This window comes from Squalius cephalus (genome assembly GCF_949319135.1).
Source record: "Squalius cephalus genome assembly, chromosome: 19".
Lineage (NCBI taxonomy): Eukaryota > Metazoa > Chordata > Actinopteri > Cypriniformes > Leuciscidae > Squalius > Squalius cephalus.
Window position 1 is genome coordinate 5449515 of NC_137140.1, and position 25220 is coordinate 5474734.

At 38.3% G+C, this 25220-nt stretch overlaps 1 protein-coding gene across 1 annotated transcript; it reads left to right on the forward strand.

Moving 5' to 3' along the window:
* Positions 1-814: 814 nt before the first annotated feature.
* kansl1a (KAT8 regulatory NSL complex subunit 1a) lies at positions 815-24360 on the forward strand. Its single transcript, XM_079851847.1, has 14 exons — positions 815-1264; positions 4394-5784; positions 15350-15491; positions 15670-15824; positions 16455-16590; positions 16693-16864; positions 18935-19135; positions 19218-19385; positions 20711-20841; positions 21903-22021; positions 22113-22170; positions 22265-22377; positions 22454-22706; positions 23456-24360. The coding sequence occupies exons 2-14, from the start codon at positions 4442-4444 to the stop codon at positions 23606-23608; spliced, it is 3144 nt and encodes a 1047-aa protein (XP_079707973.1). The 5' UTR covers positions 815-1264; positions 4394-4441; the 3' UTR covers positions 23609-24360.
* Positions 24361-25220: the final 860 nt, after the last annotated feature.

Here is a 25220-nt window from a genome sequence, read left to right on the forward strand (position 1 = left end):
GATAATCATATCGTATTATATTATATTGTATTATATTATTAATGTAGACATGTATTAAATAGGCTACATGTTTTTGAAAGAAGTATTTTATGCTCATCAAGCCTGAATTTATTTGATTAAAAATACAGAAAAAAAAAAAAAAAAAAAAAAAAAAAAAAAACAGTAATATTGTGAAATATTTTTACAATTTAAAATAATGGTTTTCTATTTGATTATAGGCTATTTTAAAATATTCATATAATATAATATATATCATTCTAATATGCTGATTTCAACCGTTTCCAACATTGATAATAACGAGTATCAAATCATCGGAATGATTTCTGAGGGATCATGTGACACTGAAGACTGGAGTAATGGCAGATGAAAATTCAGCTTTGCATTACAGAAATAAATTATATTTGAAAGTATATTCAAATAGAAAACCATAATTTTAAATTGTAATAATATTTCACAATATTGCTGTTTTTTCCAGAATTTTTGATCAAATAAATATAGGCTTGATGAGCATAATATGACTTCTTTCAAAAACATAGTACTGTTTACAAACTTTTGACCGGTACTGTATAGTTTTTATTTTTTGTGATTTATACTCAATGTCTTTGCGCTGGTTTTCACAACAAATATATACCACATACCAAAAAGACAACATTGAAATACCACATGTTTTTCCTAAACACAACCTCTTCTCAGTGAGTCCACTCGCAGTCCCCCTCTAGTGGCCAGTCGCTGCGCTGCGGCTCTGCGGTCACTCTAGCGGCGGGCGTGAGAATGTCTCCCGCCTACAGGCTCTCTCGCTACACGCTCTGCATCTGTATTTGTCAGGCTCAAATCCAAGGGAGACGAACGAGGCGCCATCTTTCGTGCGTTTCTCCCTCCAACGATGAGAAAATGATCTCGAAACCGGTGGTCTATGACACCTCAAATCTGTAAATAAAGGCGTATATGAAAAGAATTCGTATCTGAGCAAACAATCGATTCATAATATACAACTAAATATATATATTTGCTATCCATAATCCACTGAAGGGGACAGCAGCAGCAAGGTGTTGTCTATCGCCCATTTCGTGATTCCGGAGCCGATAACGAAAGGGGGTCCTGAAAACGGGTTGTTTTTCACGAAGCGGACACGGATATGGCACAGGCGGCGGGGTTGCCTGACCAAACGGCTTATTTTGTGCTTTGGTGACATTATTGTGCTATTAAAGCCAAAGGTCGGTGGAATAGTTGCCGAAATTCCCTCGGATCGCGCGCCCGTCACGTGGTAGGTTCCTCCTTTTTCTTTGTTAGTGGACGATCTCGAGCAGCAACACTTATGTTACATAAACCTAATCCTGCACACATATCTTAGCTTCCTGTTTAACTCCTTTTATACTATTAACTGTTGTATTTTGCAAGAATAATATGTACAGTTTTATTTATGCGGCGTTGAAAGCTGGCATGGTCGCTTCTTGTTCCTTTAAAACGGATTACTCTCTAGTACTTTGTCATGCAATAAACTCACACGTGTTCTTTTGTATTATTTATTTCCCATTTTAAGTGTAAGGGACGCACATATCCTCCCCTTTTTTGATGCTCCTACAACACGCGGCCTCATTTTTCTACTAAACTTATCAGTTTAAAGCCGGCTCTCTTTCAAATTGGTGGTTAAAATGACTTGCATAACGTAATCAAGGCCGTATTAATGCTCCTGCTTACTGTACGGTGCTTGAGAGATATTCAGGAATGCATTAAAATCAACTTTAGCCCTTTTACAATGTATTTTATGAGCATCTACGTCGAGTCTAAGCTGAAATGCTATTTAATTTATGCACGGAAGTGGTGTGAATGTTCATGTGGTGTGTGTTCAGCGGAAAATTAGACTTGTGCGTTTTGGTTTTAATAAGCTAGACAGGCATTCGTGTGTGTGTGTGAACTTTTATAATCGAATTTAACTTTAATTTAATACACATTCCTCATTTATGGCGATCTTAAGTGTTTATTATTCTTATATTTCCTGTATTATTTTTCTGGAGGAGCTCGCTTGTTATCGCAGTCATGCTAAAATCCCGCATTTATTTGATTTTATTTGAAATTACTCGCGCGAACACAGACTCGTGGGTTGTTTAAGGTACGCTCGCTTCGCCCCTTCCCTTTGTTAAACCTTAACCGGATTTGTCATGTTTACTACATTGACATATTAACCTAGTTAGGATCTTCAAACGCGAAAACTGCTGGATAATACACACGGCACGGCGTTTCGTTTGAATGTTTATAGATTAAAGGTGCACTCGGTAATTTGTTGCTAATAAAAAAAATGACTTAAGTTCACTTTTGAGAAATATTATTAAAACATCAGTGTTGTAGAAAAAGCTGTTTAATTCTACATAGCGCGGGGTCGCCCCCTCATGGGCACCACCATGTTGACATCACATGACCACCAGCCCATTTCATGCCATGTCATGGAATTGAACGAGTTTACTAAAAATATTAGCTTTATTAATAATATTATTAAGCGGGTGTTTTTTTTTAAGCTTGTGCTTACAAAGCATATCTGAGAGAGACACGTGAAAATAAACAGCTTTTGTATAAATCTGCAGCAGTTGGTAATTTGTTTTAAACAAATAGCATTTATCACCACCGGTATATTGAATAAAAGCTAGCTTAACTTGAGTGTACTTCTCATGTGAGACTGCTGCCAAGTAATATCGTGACATATTAGTAAAATTCTTCAGTCTCTTCTGTCATGTCAGTATACTTCCTTTGGTAGTGTAAAGGCTATTAATTTAATTATGAAGCAACACTGACATGCTTTATTAGCAGTAAGATGTTATAATGCTAATGTTGAGTTATGGTATTTGTAAGGCAGTAATTCATGAGCAGAACCTTCTACATGTACTCGTGGAGAGATAGTCTCTTATCTGTTGAGGCCTAAAGGCATATCCCTAATTCCGTTGACACAGATGGTCTGCTGAGGAGGAGGGGACAATGAGGAGGCTTGCTCTTACATAAGCCTGAATAGAGTAGGTCTTTCCATACTAATGACTATGATAATGGTCCCCTCTCTGTTGAGGTCCGTGAGTTTATTAAGGTGAAGAGCATCAGGGCAAATAAATTAAATTTCAAGAAGTGCTGATAAAAGAGAGTCCTGTTTGTGTTCGTTCACTCTGTTATCTCTAGTTATCTTCTGGCCTGTATTTATTTTAATTTATATGGTGTATTGAGACTAAAAATTTAGTTCAAAGCCAAAATGGCATCACGATTGACCCAATTAATGTACTTTCCTGTTTTGTTTGTTTGTGAATGGTTCAACAATGCATGTTGTTCCAAGGTGTTTCCCTCAAAAACTATTTCCCTATTTCAAAAACTAATCCTGTTTGGACTATTGGACAGAGGCCTTAGTTGTGTTTCGGGTATTTTCCTTATGAATGACTCTGAAATTTGAGGCTTACAAATAATTTCCTATCCTTTAAGATAGGAAAACTCCTTATACAATTCATTTTTTGGGGGAGGTCATATCCATTAAATATACTATTTCAAACATAACGAGGCAGATAAAAGAACTGCATTGGGTTGGAAACTATTTTCTACGTGATTCTTTTTAAGTATTACATATTGAGTGGACAAAATAGCTTGTCTCACCAGCAGGTTGTTATTAAATGTTAATGAATAGTTAGGTTGGGAATGGTGGAAAAAATCTCATTGGAGGTCTTCTGGCTTGAATTTTGAAGAAAGAATATCGTCCAGAGATTGCAATTGGGTTTCAGGTATATTTCTCACGAAAGCCTCCACAATTTCAGGCATTAAATGAGGCCTTGAAGCTCTGCGCCTTATAAGAAAACCGTCTGGATAAGAATTTGTAGTTAATAATGTCACACAATTCATGTGGATAAATGGAGATTCAAGGCCCCACTCATTGAATATCCTTTTTTAGTCATAAATATGCAGATTACAGAAGTGCAATGAGTTGCAAACCGCTTGTCTTGAGTATTTTCTGGTGAAGTTTTAGAAATGAAGTGGACTTTTTTTAAATAGCTTGTGTCTCCAGCAGGTTATTATTAAAGATGAATGACTTGATGTTAAATGCATCCATTATAAAGGTATTCATGATGTATAATGCATTATATATTTTCATATTTAACTGTAACGTAAAATGCATTATGATATTTGCCGATTCTTGTTACATCTGAAATTATGTTTTTAACTCATACTTTCTAAAGGTGTGTTCAGTGAATAGTATTATAATGTATAATTTTATACAGTTATTCATGAGACCATACAATGCATCATAAGGTTCATTACAAGGCACAATTAATGCAACATATATAAAGGCTTTAAGTAAAGTGTTGTGATTTATGTCTCAAAATATTCTGCATATTAGCGGTCTCCTAAATGTGTTGTTCTTCCTTTGCAGCCAGGCTGTGCAGGTGGGCTGGAGTGAAGGTTTGGAGGTGCAGGCTGCATGGCTGCGATGGCGCCCGCTCTGACTGACGCCCCAGCCGAAGCCCGCCACATCCGCTTCAAACTCGCCTCTCCCTCGTCCACCCTGTCCCCCGGCAGCACAGAGAATAACAGCAACGCCAGCAACATCCTCATCTCCGACTCCGTCTCGGACTCTGCCGGCGCCCACAGCAACGGCAAGTGTCACGTCAACGCCGACGACGGACAGAACTTCACCCATTACCACAACGTCAAGGGTCAGGAGCAGGATCCCCTGTCGAAAGCCCCATCTCTGGGCAAACTGGCACCGTACTTGTGCTCTGATGTCACATCATTGCCCTCGTCCATCAAAGTCAAGGAGTCACTGAAGCTGCAAGGTGTCCTCAAGCAGTCGGTGCTAAAGAGCCACGGCCTGCTGAGCGGCTCCATATTCCCTAGCGCTGCTGCTGGCAGCGACTTCTTGCTGAGAAAGCGTCACGCCCTCGAGCTGACTGGAGGACAACTGAAGAGCCTTGTCAACGGTGGCGGAGCTGGGAGTACCATGGTGCCTGTGAACGGACTCTCTAAGAAAGTGGCCGTACCTAGTGCTGCCGTGGCTGAGAAAGGCAGTGTGGCCACAGTGAACGGAGACAGCAACCAGCCTTCCACCAACGGGGAAGCGCTGTTATCCGTGTCCTCAAAGTCCGTCGGTACCTTCACAGCCAGCGGACAGAACGGTGATGTGAAGCCACAACAGAATTTGACACCAAGCATTCAAGGTGTGTCATCACATAGGGAGCTCACTGCTTTGTCTGAGGTTAAAGCAGAACTGGAGAGTCCCGTTGGTGGAATGGTTGTCGAAGCAAACAGTAGCAATATTGTTGGCTTTGACAACTGTCCCTCGTCCCTTAGCTCTTCCCCAGTCCATGACGACTCAACCCTACCAACACCCAACCTGGAGGCTCTGCTCAGGGATCGGGTTCAACAGAGCCAACACAGGCAAACGGACATCGAAAGCCGGCTGCTGCGTCTGCGCAAGCGTCTGCAGGTGGTGCAGGCCAAACAGGTGGAGCGGCATTTCAAACAGCAACTCTCTGGCTTTCTGGAGCGCACTCTGACCCCGACAGCTAGCCGTAGGGCGGAGCCAGGGGCATGGAGAGGGCCTCGCGCTTCTGTGGACACGCATGCGCATAATTTGAGTCGGCTTTTGAAGGGTGGCAGGGTGGCCTCGGAACTGGAGCGACTGCATCTCAGCGGCACCACACATTTGCTCGCGACGGAGACTCAGTTTGACTCGGACGCCACAGAGAGCAGTTCAGGAGGAGAGAGCGACGTCGAGGAGGAGGAGCTTGTCAGGGTGGATGTGGACCAGTGTCATATTAAACTGTAAGTCAAATGTTTGTTTTCAGAAAGAGCCTACTTTTAAAGTCAGCATGAAATGGAAATTTCACCCTATGCGTGTTGTAGATCTTAATGTGAACTATTCATTTTACTTTAGAGTCTCGCCCACACATCTCACAATACAATCAACATCAAGTCCATGCCCTACATTGTGTCTTTTCGATAATACGTTGCACTCAGATTTACATCACAACACTGAAGAAAAAATCCTAGTAAAAGGCTCTGTTCTAAAACCAAGTGAGCCCCCTTGTTTCGTTCTGAGTACAGATGCGGTTTTGAAACTGATTTTGTTTAGATCATTGAGCTATTTAATCAGTTTTTTAGGTATTTAATTTATTTGATTTGTAACATTCTTTTGCTTTCCTGGATTTTTCACTGACCCATGTCACTGAATTTCCTTTGGAACAAGGCTGTTAGTTGTGTCCCAAATGACGTACTGTGCACTATGTACTTATACTATGCACTGTTCTCTAGTGTATTCATTTTATAAATACGCTACATAAGAACAGCTGCGATTTGTTAATGCATAAAGTGTCCATCATTCCACATGTTATTTTTTCAGTTTCATGTGCATTTTTTCTTTTTGGAATATTCAGTCTGAACACACTAGTCACACTATTTATTCTACTAAACGGTATAAAACACTGCACAAGTAAGTGAATTACGACGCACCTTTTGAACTAGTCTCATCAAACCGTTGTAACTTCATTGCTATCACAAATCAGGCACATTACATGTGGGCTTTTCACAGGAGTCCCAAAGGAGCGTGGGGGCATGTTTGTGACTGTAGGCCTGTGTGTTCATGCCCTGAACCTTGTAGAGAGTCACTGTTAATTTCCCCTCCGACCTTGTTTGTACAGTGAGATCATAGATCTTGTTGTCATAATGGAGTCTAGTCTGAAGTCATTTGGGCTGTCCTCCTCGGCTGTGGACTTGTTTGAAAACTTAAGCAAGGTTAAATTTCCTGCTCGGCCCCCGAGGGAGAGTCTGGTTCATCGTAGGTGAAAATAGAGGGGGTGAAACGGAGAACCCTGATGTTCGGGTTAGTGTTGAAATCAAAGTAAACCACAGGTGATGAATAAAATAAAAAAAATAAGTTTTTCTAGCTGTTTCACTTTCATGTGTAATTTTTGTTCATACTTCCTGTTTTCTTAAGCATATACAGACAAGAGCACAGAATAACAGTTTAGGTATTGTGAGCTCTCACAGAAGCACACACATTTCAGACCACTTGTGTTAGAAAATTGGGAAATATATATATATATATATATATATATATATATATATAATGTATATATATATATATGTGTGTGTGTGTATATATATATATATATATGTGTGTGTACTGTATATATATATATATATATATATTAGGGCTGTCAAAAGATTAATCGCATCCAAAATAAAAGTTTGTGTTTAAATAATATATGTGTGTGTACTGTGTATAATTAAATTTGTATATATATAAATACACACACATGCTTGTATATATTTAAGAAAAATGTGTAATTTATATAAAAAAAATTATATTTATATATAATATAAATTATATATAATATATACAGTATATGTATGCAAATATTTCTTAAATATATACAAGCATGTGTGTGTATTTATATATACAAAATAATTATACACAGTACACACACATATATTATTTAAACACAAACTTTTATTTTGGATGCAATTAATCGTGATTAATCTTTTGACAGCCCTAATATATATATATATATATATATATATATATATATATATATATATATATATATATATATTCAAATATTGGTGCTCAAATCCTGTTGCTTTGCAGATCAGCCCAATGAGCATTTAGATTAATTTTGATCATATTTTATCTGATTAAATATTTAGAGGAATAACGTAGGAAGCGGATTAAAACCAATGTTAGGTTTTTTTAGGTTGATTTATTAATGGAAGCTGTTTTAAAAGGAGCCGTTTAGCAGCTTGCTAAAGAGTTGGCTTTACACCTTTGACCTAAATAATCAGGCATCCGTGAATGCAGATTTTGGATGTTAAATTTGAACTCACTGAAACATGCCCCAGTTTCACTAAACAGCATGATCACATATGCCTGAATCTGTTCCTGGTGTGTGTTTGCAGGCTGGACGCATGATGATCCTGCTCTAAATAAGTGTTTGTTTTCATGGTTGTTGATTTTCAGTGCCGTTTCATCATTTGCAAGCAACGTTCTCTGACTAATCTGTCTGGGCACATGCTTTTGACATCACAGTGTGACGGTTGGGAAATTGGAGTATGAGGAACTGCTGCTTGTTGACCTCTGACTGCAGTTAAATCAAGATGAATTTAAACTTTGTACATCCAAGGACATTGATCCCAAACACCCACACTTATAATTGGAAGCTTTTAATGGAACACAGCTGCTATGCAAATGGAAGATTTACTATCACTGCAATTAAAGACCACTTTAATCCACCAAGAGCTGAAGTGAATGCTGTTTAGTGCTCTACAGAGATGTTTTTTTTATTTTATTTCATCTTCCATTTACTGAAAAATTGCTCACACACAAAAAAAGTTGTCTATTTTCCTTTGAGTATGTTGACAGATGGTGGAATGTTTATTGGCTTATGATGATAATAGTGTGGGTGAATCTCACAAAGACATGCCCAGGTCATGTTTTACTTCAAAATCAAAAAGAAAGAAATAGGCTAGCCTAACTTTTTTGCATATTTTACATAAAGTTTGTGGTCATTATGATTTAAAGGGATAGTTCACCCCAAAATGAAAATTTCCATCATTTACTCACCCTCATGTCCTTCCAAACCAGTATGACTTTTTTTGTTTCTTCTGTGGAACAAAATTATTTTGGAAAAAAGTCTGTTTTTTTAGGTTTTTTTTTTTTGTCCATACAATGGAAGTCATTGGTCACCAAAACTGTTTGTCAGCACTCTTATGCAGAAGAAAGAATATCATACAGGTTTGGAACAACAATTTCATACAGAAATATAGTAGGCTACCGAGTACGATGTCAAGCCTATGCGATTATATGACTCAAAATGCTGCGATTTTATAGAATAAATAAATTTGGGCTGTCAACGTTATATTTGATTAAATATTGATACAATATTTAACGCAATCAGCCTGTGAATGTCCTGACTGCAGTGTATCGTACAGCACGCCAGAATACAGTTCTCTTTCACGCTTGAACGAACAATAACACACACAATTATACCAAAATGTCCGTTTTGTTGAGTATCTTCATAACATAAGAGCAGTCTAATGATGAACGTGAAGAGTTGTGAGAGAATGAGTCGCGTGTGAGACCCGCGGCTGCTCTTAAAGGGACAGCAGCCAATAAAGCTTGCTGTCAGTATTAATCAAAGAACAAAGGGAACAGAGAAAATTACTCACTGCTCTTGACTAAAGAACTTTTGTAGCTTTAATAAGGATTATTCTATATTTAACTTATAATTTATGCAGTGCAGACTGTTTGATAACTTTGTTCAATTTCTGTGTACACCGTACCTGTTAGACAGCAAGGGCATATGACATTTATTTTATACAATTGAACTATTGAGACAATAGCAAGTTTGCAGTAATGCAAATATGTCACTATTTAATTTTGTAAAAAAAAAAATTTTTATTTGAAAATGCTGCATTTAGTTGTTGTTGCTAGTTTGAGTTGAGAAATACACATTTCAGCATTATCACTAATCTGTGTAGCATTTTACCTGAGAACCAAAAAAGTTCAATCATGAAACCATTTGTTTATTATATCACAATCGCAATATTGACCTCAATAATCGCAATATGACATTTTCCCCAAATCATGCAGGCTCACAGAAATACTGTATTGCATGATTTCATTTATGGTGTACAAAGAAATTGAGTGGTTGTGAAATATAACCCCACATACTCTTGTCATGAGATTCATGAGACATAAATGTGAGAAAAAGACAAGACAAGAAGTGCCTTTTTTTGTTCTGATAAAGACGAGTATCAGTGTATTTGTTTGTGTTTTTTGTGTTACGATCCAGATAAACTTTGTGGCTGTCATGTTTATTGGTATTGTGTTTACATTTATGAAAATAGTTTTACAAATTAGTCTTACATCCACAAATTGGCCTTTGACAGGAGCTGATATGTCTTTTGGGGATATGATGTTTGGAAATGTAACCCATCATAAACACGTCATTTTGTCAGGGCTTTTATGATTTTCCTTTTTTTCTGTTCTTTCTGTCATGTCTTTATCTCTCTCATTGTAGAATCCTCCTTCACTATTGTCTGTTATGTTCTCCTCCCATTCCCGCTGTCTGAGCCGAGCCCACTCGTGTTACGTAACTTTTTCCTCTCTCACTTTTTCAGGCGCTCTCTTTTTCCACTTGCATTCCTCCACCCCTTTTCACCATTTCCCCCCCATAATTCCTCTGCGTTTCTCTGCCAAGCCTAACCACCTCACATTCTTTTCTTTTTATCCCCTCTTTCTTTCTCTCCATCCATCTGTTCCATTCTTGCTTTCGTCCTTGTGCATGTTTTTGCGTCATTACTCAAATATTACAGCTGTGCTTTCGACCCCGATGCTTAAATTCTTTCAGATTTGTTATATATAGCCCTCGTTCTACAAACCTATGCTTATAGGACTGCACGATTTGGAGGGGAAAAAAATCTAATTTATCTAAATTATTTTTTCCTTGAAAAAAAAGTTGATTGCAATTTAAAATGCAATCAAAAATATTCCTGGTTTGCTGTGCTTTTTAGTTGGGTAAGGTTGCTCTATTTGTGATTTTCAAAATGGCTATATAAATAATTTAAAAAATTAATGTTATAATTTTGACTAAACTAAATAATAATATAGCTAAAAATTTCTAAATAAAATTACAAAATAATACAATATTACAATTATTACAATAGTAATATTTATTCCTTCATTTTCAAATGTTAAACTGTCTATCTTTTTTGACAGAAAACTGCAACTCTTAAAAAGATAGTCTTGCAAGTCTTGTTTAAACTAGTACAAATAGATTTTTATTGCTCATAACGTTATAATAGAAATATTTTAGACATTGTTTAGTGTGTGTGTGTGTGTCGTGAGCCTGTGTTCGCAAATGTTCAGCTCATGTACACATTCAGCTGAATGCGCTACTAGTACTTTGTTTAAAATAGAGATCACGATTCTCTCTTGATGGGGAATAGACAACTAAACAAAACAGTCTATTCAAACTTTTTAAATTAATTTGAATTAATTATTTTTTAAAAATCAGTTTTGAATGAATGATTCAATGACTGCCTCCTGAAGACTTCACTTTTTCATTACTGGATGAATCAGTGAACGAATCTCTTTAATAATTCAATGACAAATCATTTTTTACAATCACTTGTCGCCAGCTACTGGTGTAACGATGTAATTGATACAATCCAAATTTAAAGTGTTGAGTTGCGTTCAAAAGGTGATTTATTCTATTTTGATCACTACCATAGATATTAGTGCTTATATCTGAACGTTTATCCCAGTAACTCTGTGATGATATGAATTATTGTAAGACAGAAATGATACGGTTGGTTAGACTGAAGCTTATAAGTTACCTATGATAAGTGCTTCCTCTGGGTCAGCGCAGCGACAGCGTGAACACAGATTTTAATGTTCCGCTGTGATTTCTAAAGGTTTAATCAAAATATCTGAATCATTGACATTTAGGAATAAAATTGCGCATTGTGATCTTTTTAATTATTAATCCTGCAGCTCTATCGCGTACGCTAAGCATTCATGTCAAAACTGATTCTGTATTCTTCAAGCTTTAGATTTCTTTATAAAATCACTGCGCAGAGCTCAATAAAAATACAGACAAAGTGAAAATATACTTGATTATCAATGGAAATGTATTAGTTAATATAGTTCTGTGCAATTTTAAAATGGACTATTTAGCCCAGTTGTTGTGTTAGCTTTGCAAGATGCAATTTTAAAACTCACTTGCAAGTCTTTTATTCAGGTTTTATTTCAGTTAGCAAACTCCTTAAAAGGCAACTGCCTATAGCAGCAGAAAGCAGAAAAGCTCACTAAACTCACTAGTTACAGAGCAGAAATTCATCCCTCCCTGTTATAACTGCTTTCATTCTCTCTTTAACCTAAAATACAGTGTAACCCTGGATCTGTATGAGTGAAAAATAACAGACAGGCCTCCATATAAAACAGTTTGATGAGCCAGCTGGTATTTATCTGTGTTTTGGTTCATCCAGTCTCTTTGTCTCTCAGTCTGAAATCCAAGAACAAAGGCAGGAGAACATTCATGCTAAATGACTCTGTCTTTGTACTCCCTCCATCAGCCCAATGTGATTTATGAAACACAATTACGAGATGATTCACTTCACAGCAGGCACAGCGAGGGAGGACGACTCCTTTGTTGTTGCCCTCCCCGTCGTCCAAACGCACACGTCCATGTGTGGAAGAGTAGATCGACCAATGACAACAATCAAGCAATTGTTATATAGTGAATAATCACGGTTAAAGGGGCAATCACACTACACTTTTCGTCCCTTTGACTTCCATTCATATGCATGCAAATGCAGGGGACAGGAAAGCGAGTTTCGCTGCGTTCAAGTTCAAGTTTTGTGAACATTGACAGCAAATTTGTACATGGGAAGATGTATGACCAATAGAAGACTGTCCTTCTCGGCTTGACCTCTTATGCCGGGTTGTGTAGCCTCAATGTTTTTGTCTGTTAAAATAGTCGCTGTCAGATTATGCAATCTTGAATTATATTCGTGTCGTGGACAAGAAACGTCAGACTACACATTGCTTCCTGACCAATCACCATTTGCTGTCTTAAATGGCGCGCATGATGTCGTCGAAGCTACAAACAATGGCTACTGAAGCTGTGTGTTAGCTTAATGCTAATTCCGCTGCTCACCGGGTTGCTGTAGTGCCTCCGCTATCGTTCTATCATTTATCTTTTTTCCCTCTGTCGTGGTCGTCCCTCGAGAGAACCTAAATCATAAATGCATGAGTATTGTTGCCATACCTCCACGAACCTTTCCTTCAGTGCATAATTCCACCTAGCAGCACCACTACCATCGGCTCTCTTTTCTTATACCACCATGTTTGAAAGCTTCTGTGCACCTATTCGTCAAAACAGATGTGAAGGAACCCCTTATGGAGGACCGAAAAAAATGAAACATACTAGTCTTTCTGTCCACTTACACACTATGGGAGATTGAACAATTGATTCTTATGTCCCAATGCCCATTGTTGTTTACGAATCGCCACAACACCCTATGTAAAATGCATTGTGCCAAAATCAGGCTCATATCGTGTAGTCTGAACCTGGCATTAGTTGAAACAAAAGAAATTTGTAGGGTTGCAGTAAAGTGGAGTACTAGTAGAGTGTATTTTTACCTTCTGGATGAATAATGAATGTTTTAATAATGAAATAATTTAATAATGAAAGAATAATCATGTTTTCCGAAGAAATTTTGCATGCTCAAAGTTTAGTGTGGCACCTTTTAAATTGGCCGCAGTCGATAAGCATGAATAATTCAGTCTCTTTATTCGGAGCAGGACTCAATGTAGGCCTGGCTTTTGAAATTATGCTACATGGAAGTGATGAATGTACAGTCAGTTGATCATAACACAAAATAAATGTTATGTGATCATCTGACTGTACATCATCCCATTTTTAATTTTTTTTTTTTTTACATGTTTTCATGTTAATTTATTAAATAAATAGATGTTAAATGTTGATTTGAGTTTAAATTGATGGATTTTGTGAAGAGAAAAAAATCTACAGTCATTATGTAGTCATTCTACAAAAACATTCGACCTCAGGTCAGAACAGAGTAATGTTTTTGATAATCACATGTGTGCTGGTGGTTCACAGGGCTCAACAGTGCACATGTAAATTTCCACTCCATTTATCTTTCTTACAGCGAGTTGCCGGATTCCACGTGGGCAAATATGACCGTATGAGGCGGTGCTCATACTGAGGCATTAAGCAGTGGGAATGTGCTGAGAGGGACATTTACCATGAGATGCTGGTGTTCTTTTGTGTAGGAGTGTACCGATCACACTACAGGAGTGTCATGAAACCCTGATAGACCAGCATGGACAGCCAGTGTCATGTTTGTAGTCACAATACTAGCCATACACCTTGCTCGAGAATGTTCTCTTTCAAATGTTGACTATCTCGCACTACACAGATTTTTGCCCAATGACTTGACCTCCCCCTAAGCTATTAAACCTTCCAACTAGCAATGGCAAATCATGGGTTGTAATAATGTTATATAAATGGGTAGATGCACACAAAAAATGGTTAAAAGAATGAAATTTTGGATTATTGTCTAGTGCGGTTACGCTCACATGAGTCGCCGCCATGAGAGTTGATCATTTTCTATGCATTTTTTTAAAGCCATGCCAGTTTAGACCATTCAAGCACAATAAGATCAATTCAAACAGAATTCAATTTGGCACTTGCACGCCGATCTGACAGACGTTTTTTCACACAGTATAAGTTATTTTTCTTTTTCGCTGTTTATTTTGCTTATCTTTGTGAGTATTGCACTGTTTATGAAAATGGCTGTTTTGGCGAGTCATAAACAATCGGGATGTGTACCAGTATATTGGATCTGTGTATGTTAGGGTCTCAAAGTGTCAGAAGCCTCATATACCTGTTGCTGTCTCTTTAACGTTAACCAAACAACAAAAGAAAAATATAAAATCACTCTGCTCTTGACTGAATAACTTTAGTAAGTAACTTTACACCATGAAGACTATTTAACATTTGATTATTCAGTTTCTGTAGTATTTATTCCTGCACTATGACTAGATTACTAATGTTAGATAGACCACTCTATTTCATTTTTATCTTTATTTTGTTGTATTTATTTGTCTTATTGCTTGTAATTAGGTTCTTTATTTTGATTATATTTCTGACTGTTTACTTGTCTTTGGTAAGCTTGAACTTACATTAGTTAGGCTAGGTTTGTGTAGAATCTATAATTGTGACATTGCAGTGTAATCGGAAATTTTGGCATCATAACCTTATTTACAATAAAAATAACTATATCATGATATATATATATATATGGTTATTGTGAAAGAAATACTCGTATTGTGATATATTTTGGTCTTATTGTCTACCCCTTGTCTTTCGTTATTTCCATTTTCTGCCATCTCTTGGTTGCAAAGGAAGTGGTTGAAATTCAAGGTGGCAAGTGTTGTTTTGCAGGGCTGTGACATAAAGACTATGACTGTATTTAAAAAAGGGATGAACAGTATTGTGGCATCTGTAAGTGGGTGTCTCTGCTGAATGTGTTTAACAGTGCCCTCTATGTGTTACGCATCATTATTACAGTCAAAATGATTGATTAATGTCTGTAATCTGGACCATCAGGGCTGGAAACTTTACAGAGAATAATTTAAAGGGTTTCCTGTTTGTTTTATCTGAGTCGTCACAGCCAGTTTCTACTCACTGAAGTAAACAGACCATGAGAACTAACCCTCTAACGACTCTCCTAGTTAGCTAAACATCTAAATGTCTAACTTAAAACGTGTTTAACCGGATTGTTCACTTCTCTCTCTCAGATGGAGAAGAGCAGAAGGCCGGTTTGCCAGGGAAAGAGCCACCATCATCAGTCACTGGACATGGCTGCAGGCTCAGATATCAGACCTGGAGTACCGCATCCGACAGCAGGTCGACATCTACCGCCAACTGCGCGCCAGCAAGGTTAGCAGACGCTTGATATCTGCTGTGTGTGTGTGAGAGTGAGAGATATAAAGTGTTTGTGTTATAAGAAAAAAAATGTTATCCAGTGTCACGAATATTGGGAATTAGTTTAATGGAAATATCTGTTTATTTAGCTGTATAAAGTAGTAGTTTTTTATTTTTCACATGCTCTCTGCAGGGTCCTGTGGAGCTGGGAGACTCCGCCCCTTCCTGCCAGAGAACCATAAATATAATGGAGACTAATAAGAATGTCCTGACCTCACCAACATCCCAGAATTTCCCCGAATCCCAGTCTCGTTTGACAGACACATCTGAAAACGACATCTCTTTTAGGTTTGGACAAAATGCTAATATTTCATATTGTGTTGGAGTAAATATTTGAATTTACTTTTTAGTTGTTACCATATGCTAACACTATTATAACTGGAACCAGTTTATATTGTCTTTGACTACTATGTACTAACATTTAAATTAATCATTGCATACAATGCACTTATTTTGTGGTTTAGATTAAACACATTACAGCAGCACCATATATATATATATATATATATATATATATATATATATATATATATATATATATATATATATATATATATATATATATATATATATATATATATATATATATATATACACAGACACACACACACACACACACACATATACACACATATATATATATAAATATATGTGTGTGTGTATACACACACACACACATTTTATACTTTAAGTACATGCCTAACAGCTCCTTTTTTGATGTAAGTACATCTAGGCATCTAATATAAATAGGCCCTAAAAACTTTTAACATTATTATATAACTTTAAATTAACATTATTAACCAGCCATTATTGCAGAACAAACCCAGACAGGGTAAATGCAGTGGTGTCTTGTATCACAAATAAGTCATATTATCCATTAGCTTGGCAAAAACTGCATTTTACATTTTCTGATTTCAGTTGCGTGGCAGAAATGTCCGACACATGTCCTTCGAGTCTGGACAGCAGCTCTACATCCGCACGAACACGCCCGCTGGTGACCTGCAGAAGACGACGTTTAATCCACCCAAAAACTTTCCACAATCTCAATGGCAAGGTGTGTGTGAAGCTTGTTGGTATAAATGAATGTATTAATATTCCAGGAGAACCTTTTTTGGCTTATTTTAAAGTGTATCTGAAGTGAGTTTCCTCTTATCAGGTTCAGAGAGCGTCATTTTCACCTCCACTAGGATGTGAGGTCAATGGTTTGTGTGTCATGTGTGGGATTGCTCGTCCCCTCTCCAAACCAGACTTACCTTATGGTTGCCCTCTGCTGGAGAGAGTTGCACATCAAGACCACAGCATCCACCCCGTTCTGTCCATGCAATCGGGTGAGATGTAGACACACACACCCACACACACACATACCGGTACATACTTATATTAATAAAACCATTTTAAATGATTTAATATCACTATATATAGATTACACGTGTGTGTAGCGAAATAAAATAATTTAAAAACATTTTACTTTATCAAATATGACCCTGGATCACAAAACCAGTCACAAGTAGCACAGGTATATTTGTGGCAATAGCCAACAATACATTGTGTGGGCAAAATGATCGATTTTTCTTTTATGGCAAAAATCATTAGGCTATTAAGTAAAGATGTTCCATGAAGATATTTTTTTAATTTCCTCCCGTAAATATATTTAAAAAAAAAAATTGTGAGTGAATGCAGCACAATTGACCGTTCGCAAAAGCCACGCCCCCTAGTTATTGTTACTACGCCCGTCAAACAATTGAGAACCAGACACATAGCTATGGCTGGGTTGAGCTCCATACCGGTGTAAGTGATTGGTTTTGGAGTAATGCAGCAGACATATCCTCCAGGGCACGACAGAAAGGGCTGCAATATGCAGTGGAGGAATATGTTCAAAATGTTAAAATAAGCAAAGACGGGAATATTACAACAATCGAGTGCTTGAAGTGGGGGAAAAAAGGTGCCGGTAGGCTAACTGTTACTCTCTTGCATTGGCAAATCATGACATTTGAGATTAATACAGTGAAAAACAAAACTTGAAGATATTGCTGGTACAACAACAATTTATTGTTATTTATTAACAATATAAATGTATTTAAACAAGTCGTGTGTGTGTGTGCTTGTGTGTAAACGGAACTCCTCCAAGTCTGCAAGTCCAAAAATACATTTAGGCTATGGTGAGTTTACTTCATTTTATTTTATTAAATGCATTTATGGTGAGATTATTATATTTTCATGTCAATCTGTGTTCATTTTGACCAAGAACCATGCGCTGTCACTTTAATTTTCAGCGCGTGCAGCACAGCAAAAATAGACTCGGTGCGGAAACGATTGCAGCATTCGCGTGCAGTGTGAAAGCTTTACCTGTTAACATGGGTGCTGGAAAAAAATACGCACTGTAAACGGACTACGGAGTATATGTGAAACGGGCGTGACTGACGCTTATACATGTTATATACGCTGACATATGTATCGTATGCTTATTAATCTTCGAGGCATTTAGCTGTGAGTGAGGTTTCCCACACTGCTTAATCCATTGTCGGCATCTTTCCACTTGAGTCTTGGGTTTTGGAAAGGCGAAAAAAACGACCCCTCCCTCTAAACTTTTGGGGTACCTAGTGTCAGACTTGCAGGTGCCATAGGCGCATCGTTTCACCATGTTGCTGAAATCGCAATGTTTGACGGAGGTCCTTCTCCTTAGTTACAGTTGCTGAGCTAGGATTGGACGAGGACCGTTCGAGGGCGGGGTTTTGCGAACGGTCAATTGCGAACATACATGGACAACTTTAAGGCGATTTTCTCAATGTTTCGATTTTTTGCACCCTCAGTTTCCAGATTTTCAAATAGTTGTAGGCTATCTCTGACAAATATTGTCCTATCCTTACAAACCATACATCAATGGAAAGCTTATTTATTCAGCTTTCAGATTAAAAAATCAATTAGTCAATTAAAGGGTCAATTAAAAAAAATGGACCCTTGTGACTGGAGTCACAAATGATACATTTAAAAAAAAACAAAAAAAAAACAACCTTTTAAAGAATTTACCAAGCCTGAAAAACAGAGATCTTTATGCACTTTAATGTGTTCTCTTTGCCAGAAATTCACGATCCACAGATTATCAATTTTATTAATTAGTTGGTGCAGTCCTAGGCCCTGTTTACTCCTGGTATTAAGATGTGTTTTGGTCTATCGGATCACAAGTAGACGAGGCAGACACATACCTGTTTACACCTGGTATTTTAATCCGTCTCTTTTGTCCACTTTCAACCACTTCTGTCCTGATTTCTTTTGTGATCCGATCGACCAAAACTCATCTTAACACCAGGTGTAAACAGGGCACTAGATGTGATAAATATCATTAATTGTAACAATTCTGTCTTAACTCTTTCTTCTTCTTCCTCTGGTTGGTCTCTCAGACGTGGCTCTCAGCTTACAGTTGCAGAAGGTGTTGAGGTCTCATTGGCAGACTCGTCCCTTTGACAGGATCAAACCACCGAAGAAGATCTCTCTCAAACACAAGCTCTCCATCACACCACCACCACCACCATCATCATCATCATCATCCTTCCTCTCTAAACACAAATTCAGACTGTCAAATTCGCATGCGGCCGCAGTCCGTAAGTACACAAACATGTAGATTCTCACAGTCTGCGACAAAGCGGCCAAAGTAATTCACTTTTAATTCTCTCTCTCTGTCAGGATTGGCCCGTCACAAGAGCAGGTTGGAGAAGCTGCACAGGCAGCAGGTGGACAACATCTCATGTGTCCCAAAGCCGGACACACTCACACCCTGCAGGGCGGATCGTGTGCTGGTCCGGAGTCACAGCAGGAAGAGAGTCAGAGAGCTCTCACTGGACAGAGCAGACTGTGAGTGCACTGCCCTCCATACAAAAATGACTCCAGATATGTCCTAAAGTGGTGCTATTATGCCCTTTTTTAAAGTCTTGATTTTGGTTTTGGGCTCTACTAGAATAGGCTTTCATGCTTGAATGTTCAAAAAACACTTTTTCCCCCCCCACATATTTGACATTGTTGCAGCTCCTCTCTTCCCAGTCTGTCAGTAACACTCTGTTTAGTTCCTTTCTCTGTGAAGCCCCTTCTTCCGAAAAGCTCAATGTGCTCTGATTGCTTGGCTAGACAAGTATTGTGAATGGTCAACCGCTGCGAGCATGTGAAATGTCACACCACTTACCAATATCACAGCACACTACTAACACAAATCAACCAGGCATTGCTCCTTGTTTTTTTGTATGCCTTGGCCGGGAATTATTTAAATGAGGAATATTGTGACATGTTTGTTCCCGGAAAACTGAAGGCTACAATAGAGGCGTTTCAGGAAGTTCAGAAACAGTCCTTACTGATATTACGGATATACTGACTCCCTTTGAAGTGACTTTGTGCTTTGTAACTTTGCAGACCTTTTTCATGCTCAAACAGCATCATTATACACTAAAGAACGTTGAAAAAACATAAACATAATAGGACCCCTTTAAATAGTCCATTCTAATTAATACTTTTACTTCATCCATACACAACCACCGGCAATCTCATTTCAGTTGAATGGGGTGTATACATTAAAGCTACACTGTGTCATTTTTTAAGTTGATTCTTAGCAAAAAAACACTTTGTTCTCTCAAAAATATATGTGCTCATTAATGTGTTATTACTTGTACCAACTAATCAAGTATTCTCGTAAGCGTAGAATCTGCCATTTAGAATACATACGAGCGAGTCGCTCGAATGGCGGCAGCCATGTTGCGCCTCCATCTTGAAAATACATTAGCCAAAGAGGGACATACCTGGAAATTCAAGCTTCGCCTTTCGCGTTTTTACACTCAGTGGCACCGTGACGAATGCGAGGGGGAGATACCTCGCGACTGCCGGCAGATTTGAAATAATACGGCCACCGAAGGAGTTAAAACGCCCTCGGTATGGGAGGGGCTAGAAAGTAATATTCAGTTGGTAGTCATAAACAATTTTACCGCTAGATGGGAGAAAATCCTACACAGTGTAGCTTTAATGGAAATGATTGGGGGCTTGGGTCAAAAATGGCATCAAAATTAAATTAAAGATAAAGGGCCAAAAAAATGCACCTGTACAATTAAACTAAAACTATTACAGTTTTGAAATGAAATGTTCAATAAGCACATATCAGTGTCTTATATGTGTGTATATATTTCCTTCTCTCATAGCACCAAAAGTGATGATGGATGCAGGCAGTCCATGTCCGTCTCTGTCCAGCCTTCACTCCTCCAACACCAGTCCCTTGACCAGACAGCTCTCCCTCCCCGTTGAGAGCAGCACTCCTCTGGGAAACAGTGTGGTACGTTCATTATTTACAGCCGCTTCTGAATGCGAAACCCAGCTTGTGGTCCTTTCCGATCCCGTCCCCCTTTCTTGCCACTACACTATCGGGGGGGAAAAAGCAAGAGAGAAAAATGCAAAAAAAATAAATCTAAATAAATTTAAGTCTAAAAAAAGTCTGAAAAAATTCAGTTTTATCAAAAGTCTTAATTATGATTTAAAAGGGGTTCAATTTAGGGACAGAAAATGCTATAGCGATCATTTAAATGTGAACCTTCAAAACACATTCAAAGTCAAAATGTGCCACTTTTGCACGTTCTGATGATTATAATGTATTACATTGTAGGTGATTGTAAGAGTGCCAATTTTCTCGCACTAATCTTTTTGAATGAGCAGCTGGAAGTATTAAAGTAAAGATATTTCAAAATAAGATTCCCAGTGTATTTCTGGCTTGCCCTGAATTTTGCATAAAAACTTATTTTTTCTGGATATTATTGATATTTTGGTTACACAATATACTGCATCTGGCTTCTTTCTGGGCCGCAATGTCACAGGAAGAAATGACTAAGGACATTAATAGATTTTACTAGTATCAGCACAATAATCTTTCTATTGCCTTTAGTTAAACAGATTATCATCATTTCAGTAAAATACAGTATTGGTTGACCTCTAATTGGTATGTAATGTATAATTTCAGTGCATATGTATGTATTGAATAAAACATGCCTTGAGAATTTTAACTATTGAATGAGATTGTATGGGTGTGTAGTGTACTGGATACACATAGAATAATCATTTTGTTTGTGCAGGCCTTAAAAATGGTCTTTGAAAGCCTCAAATTTAATTCTGCGGATACATTGTTAGTGAGCAGTATTGTTGTACACTTCAGTTTTGATGTGAATGTTAAGCGTATACTTGCGTCTCTAGTAAATCGTTGTTTTTCTGTCTCATCCGTTTCCTTTTCAACTGTGAAACAACAGGCCGAGCCAGTGTTGCCACCAATTTCCAGTGTGGATTTAAGGTACAGAGTAGCTGTGATCATTTTTCATTTATTACTTGCATTTTTGTTCTTTTCTACAGCCCATACGGAGGAGAAGAGGCGAGAGTCCGTTTGACATCAACAACATCGTCATTCCCATGTCAGTGGCCGCCACCACCAGAGTGGAGAAACTTCAGTACAAGGAAATCCTCACACCCAGGTGTGTCTCCAAGTCGCTCACAATGTAATCCACATTATAATATCTGTTCTACATTATATAATGTATATAAAATGTCTACTCTGTTTTTCAGATGGAGAGAAGTGGACACCTTAGCCCAACCACTGGCAGAGGAAGACGATAACATTCCGGTAAAACATCCATCTTTTTTTCTCTTCAAGCATTTCCAAATCAAGCTATTGTCGATTCTTATCAGCAATGTCACCTAATGATTCCTCCGTGCAGGTGGAGGACCTTTCAGATGCCATGTTCTCGAAACACCACCAGCCGTGTGAGGACCAGGAACGTTCTCGCTGGCGATGGACGGCTCTCGCACCCGCCAAGAGGAGATGCAGCAGGTGCTTGTCCTACTTGATTTTACCAAAGAACGGTTTTCCTGATTTTGAGTTAATAGTTAACCATATCGTTCCTCAGGTCCTATAAATCCCTGGACGGGCGAACGACACCATCAATAGTCGGAACGAACCCTTCCCAGCCCTCTTCCCCAGACGCAAGTCACTTCCACCTGCTGCAGGACTACGGGCCCGTGCCGTCGCCCCTGAGCCCACCCAGCCCCGACACGCCTTGCTCGCGGGACGCACACACACCGTACACCAGAGAGACACACAGACTGCTGTACAGCGAAGACACGTGCGGCTCCACTTCAGACTGCACCTTTGAAGAGAAGGTAACACACACGTCCTCAGGCTGTTCACTTCAACTGTGCTCAGCAGTTTAGAAATCATATTCATTTCCTCCATAGAAAAATGCTTATAAAGTGACAATGTGCTCTTTTGGTGTATGTTCTGGTTTCTAAAGAACAGCCTGAAATTAATCTGGATTATTCTATTGCAACAGTAAAAAAAAAAATCCAAATCTTTCTTGAGTTTGTCTCAATAAAACATTATTACAATTTTTCATTTTTCTTTTTTTTAAATGTATTTTAGTCCTGTGATCAAAGCATCATTACTCCAGTCTTCATTGTCACATGATCCTTCAGAAATCATTCTGATATGATGATTTGATGCTCAAGAATCGTTTCTGATTATTATCAATGTTGAAAACATTGTGCTTCTCATATTTTAGCAGGAAACCGTGATCCTTTCAGGATTCTTAAAGTTTAAAAAAACAGCATTTATTTCAAATAGAAAACTTTTGTAACATTGATCAAAAGTGACAGTAAACACATTTATAATGTAATGTTACTGACCTCAAACTTTTGAACCGTAGTATATGTAGTGTCGTTTATATTTTAGCTATTAGTTTTGATTCAAGACTTATGACTCTGACTATGGAGAAAATGCATGGGAAAAACACTTGCAGAACCAAGGGTGCTGAAAAACCGCGTGGCCCTTGTTGAGAAGCGCTGAAAATAGATTTGTCCATTGATTCGATATCATATGCTTCATATCTTAACACTGCGTGTTTTCCTGGCAGACGGTCCAGCCCTGGGAACTCAGGAGTTTTCCTTTGCCTGAGGACCCAGTTGTGGAGCCTGAGATGGACAAGGATCAACTGAGCTTTCCCACTGTCATCAGAGCCGACGCCCACTGCAGGGCGGAGTCAGAGAGTGACGCCTCCTCGCCGTGACGACGAACTCATTAAACCTTAAAACCACACCTCCTATGGCATTAATTGAGAAAAAAAAACTCATACTAATCAGAAAAAAAAAAAAAAAAAGATAAAGATTCTGTCGGGACTTCTGTTGTTTGATATTCAAACATCAGCCAATTATTTTCACAGTTTTTAGTGAATATTACCGAACATAGTAAAGCTAAACCTGAAAAATGAAAGAAAAATGTAAATGAGATGTATGAAAGTTGTTTCCATAAATGTTTTCATAGTCAGCTAAATATATCATTGGGACTTAGTGTGGTATTCTAACCTGTCAGGTGAACACTATGTAGTGCACTGTGTAGCAGACTTAAAGAGGGCTTGACCAAAGGGTGCCTCTCTGCTGACTTGTTATAAATGTATTCATGTTTTGTGAAGTGAAAAACCAAAACCTGACAAAAATACTTGCCGCATTATTCTCAGTTGATGGTCGTGCACCAAGCAGAGATATCCTCCTCAGTTAAAAAGCACTTCACAGGGCGTCAATATCTTGTTCTCTTCCTCGACCCTCCCCCCTTTTCTCTTTCTTTTTAACAATTTCCCACCAGCATTTGGAGCATGCTAGTGTTCATGACATCATGTATCACAATGTAATGGAAAAATCGCAAGCTCTGCAAAACAAAGCCTTTAGTGCACATTAGTTTAGATCTGACACTTCGGTCCTTAAATGTTCCTGGATCTTTCTACATCATCTGTTGAGATTGTACTTTGTATTCCTTCGTAAAGGAGCCAGATGTTTCACGCAGACCTGCCCTTCTCAGGTTATGGAGTTTTACGGAATCTTGTGTTAGCAAGGTGTCTGTTTTTCCTTCACTTAGTCAATGTTTATGTGACCCCATATTAGTGTTCTTACTCAGCACTGTCGCCCCTTCGAGAATCTACTTGCTATGCAACTGGACATTATTGTTGTGGCCCTGTCTCTTTCTTTTTCATACAATCACAATGTCTTTTTTTATTTCTTTGATGTGTCTTTCTCTTCATAGCTATTTGAGACAGGTTTCATTGTAATTTGGACTGTTTCAGAAGTTAAATCATTTGCAGAAAAAAGAAAAAGAAAAACACCCTTTTGTAAATAGTACCATTAAATCAAATCAAACTCCATTCAGATAGTACGTCTCATTGTTTGATGTCACGCTGTCAACATGAATCAGCATTTACCCTGAAATGATTCTGACACTGTGTCTGCGCTGGACAGTAGAATCCATTATTGTCTCGGCCTCAGGCCCACTGTCCCTAAACACTCGAGGTCTTCCCACAAGTCCGCACTTTCGTGATGTAAAACTGCTTTTAATCCTAGTAGCCCCTCACTGCAGTACACAAGATACAGGGGGCGGAGTTGGATCCAGATCTAAGGGGTGGAGATTGGTGGGTGTAGGGATCATGGGGTGGAGATTGGTAGGTGTAGGGGTGGGTTTAGGGATCAGGGGGTGGAGATTGGTAGGTGTAGGGGTGGGTTTAGGGATCAGGGGGTGGAGATTGATAGGTTTAGGTATATGCAAGGTGGGAGGAGCTGGATCTGGATCCAACTCCTCCCACTGGATTTCGTGTACTGCAGTGAGGACCATCTCTTTAATCGCGCTAGATCCTC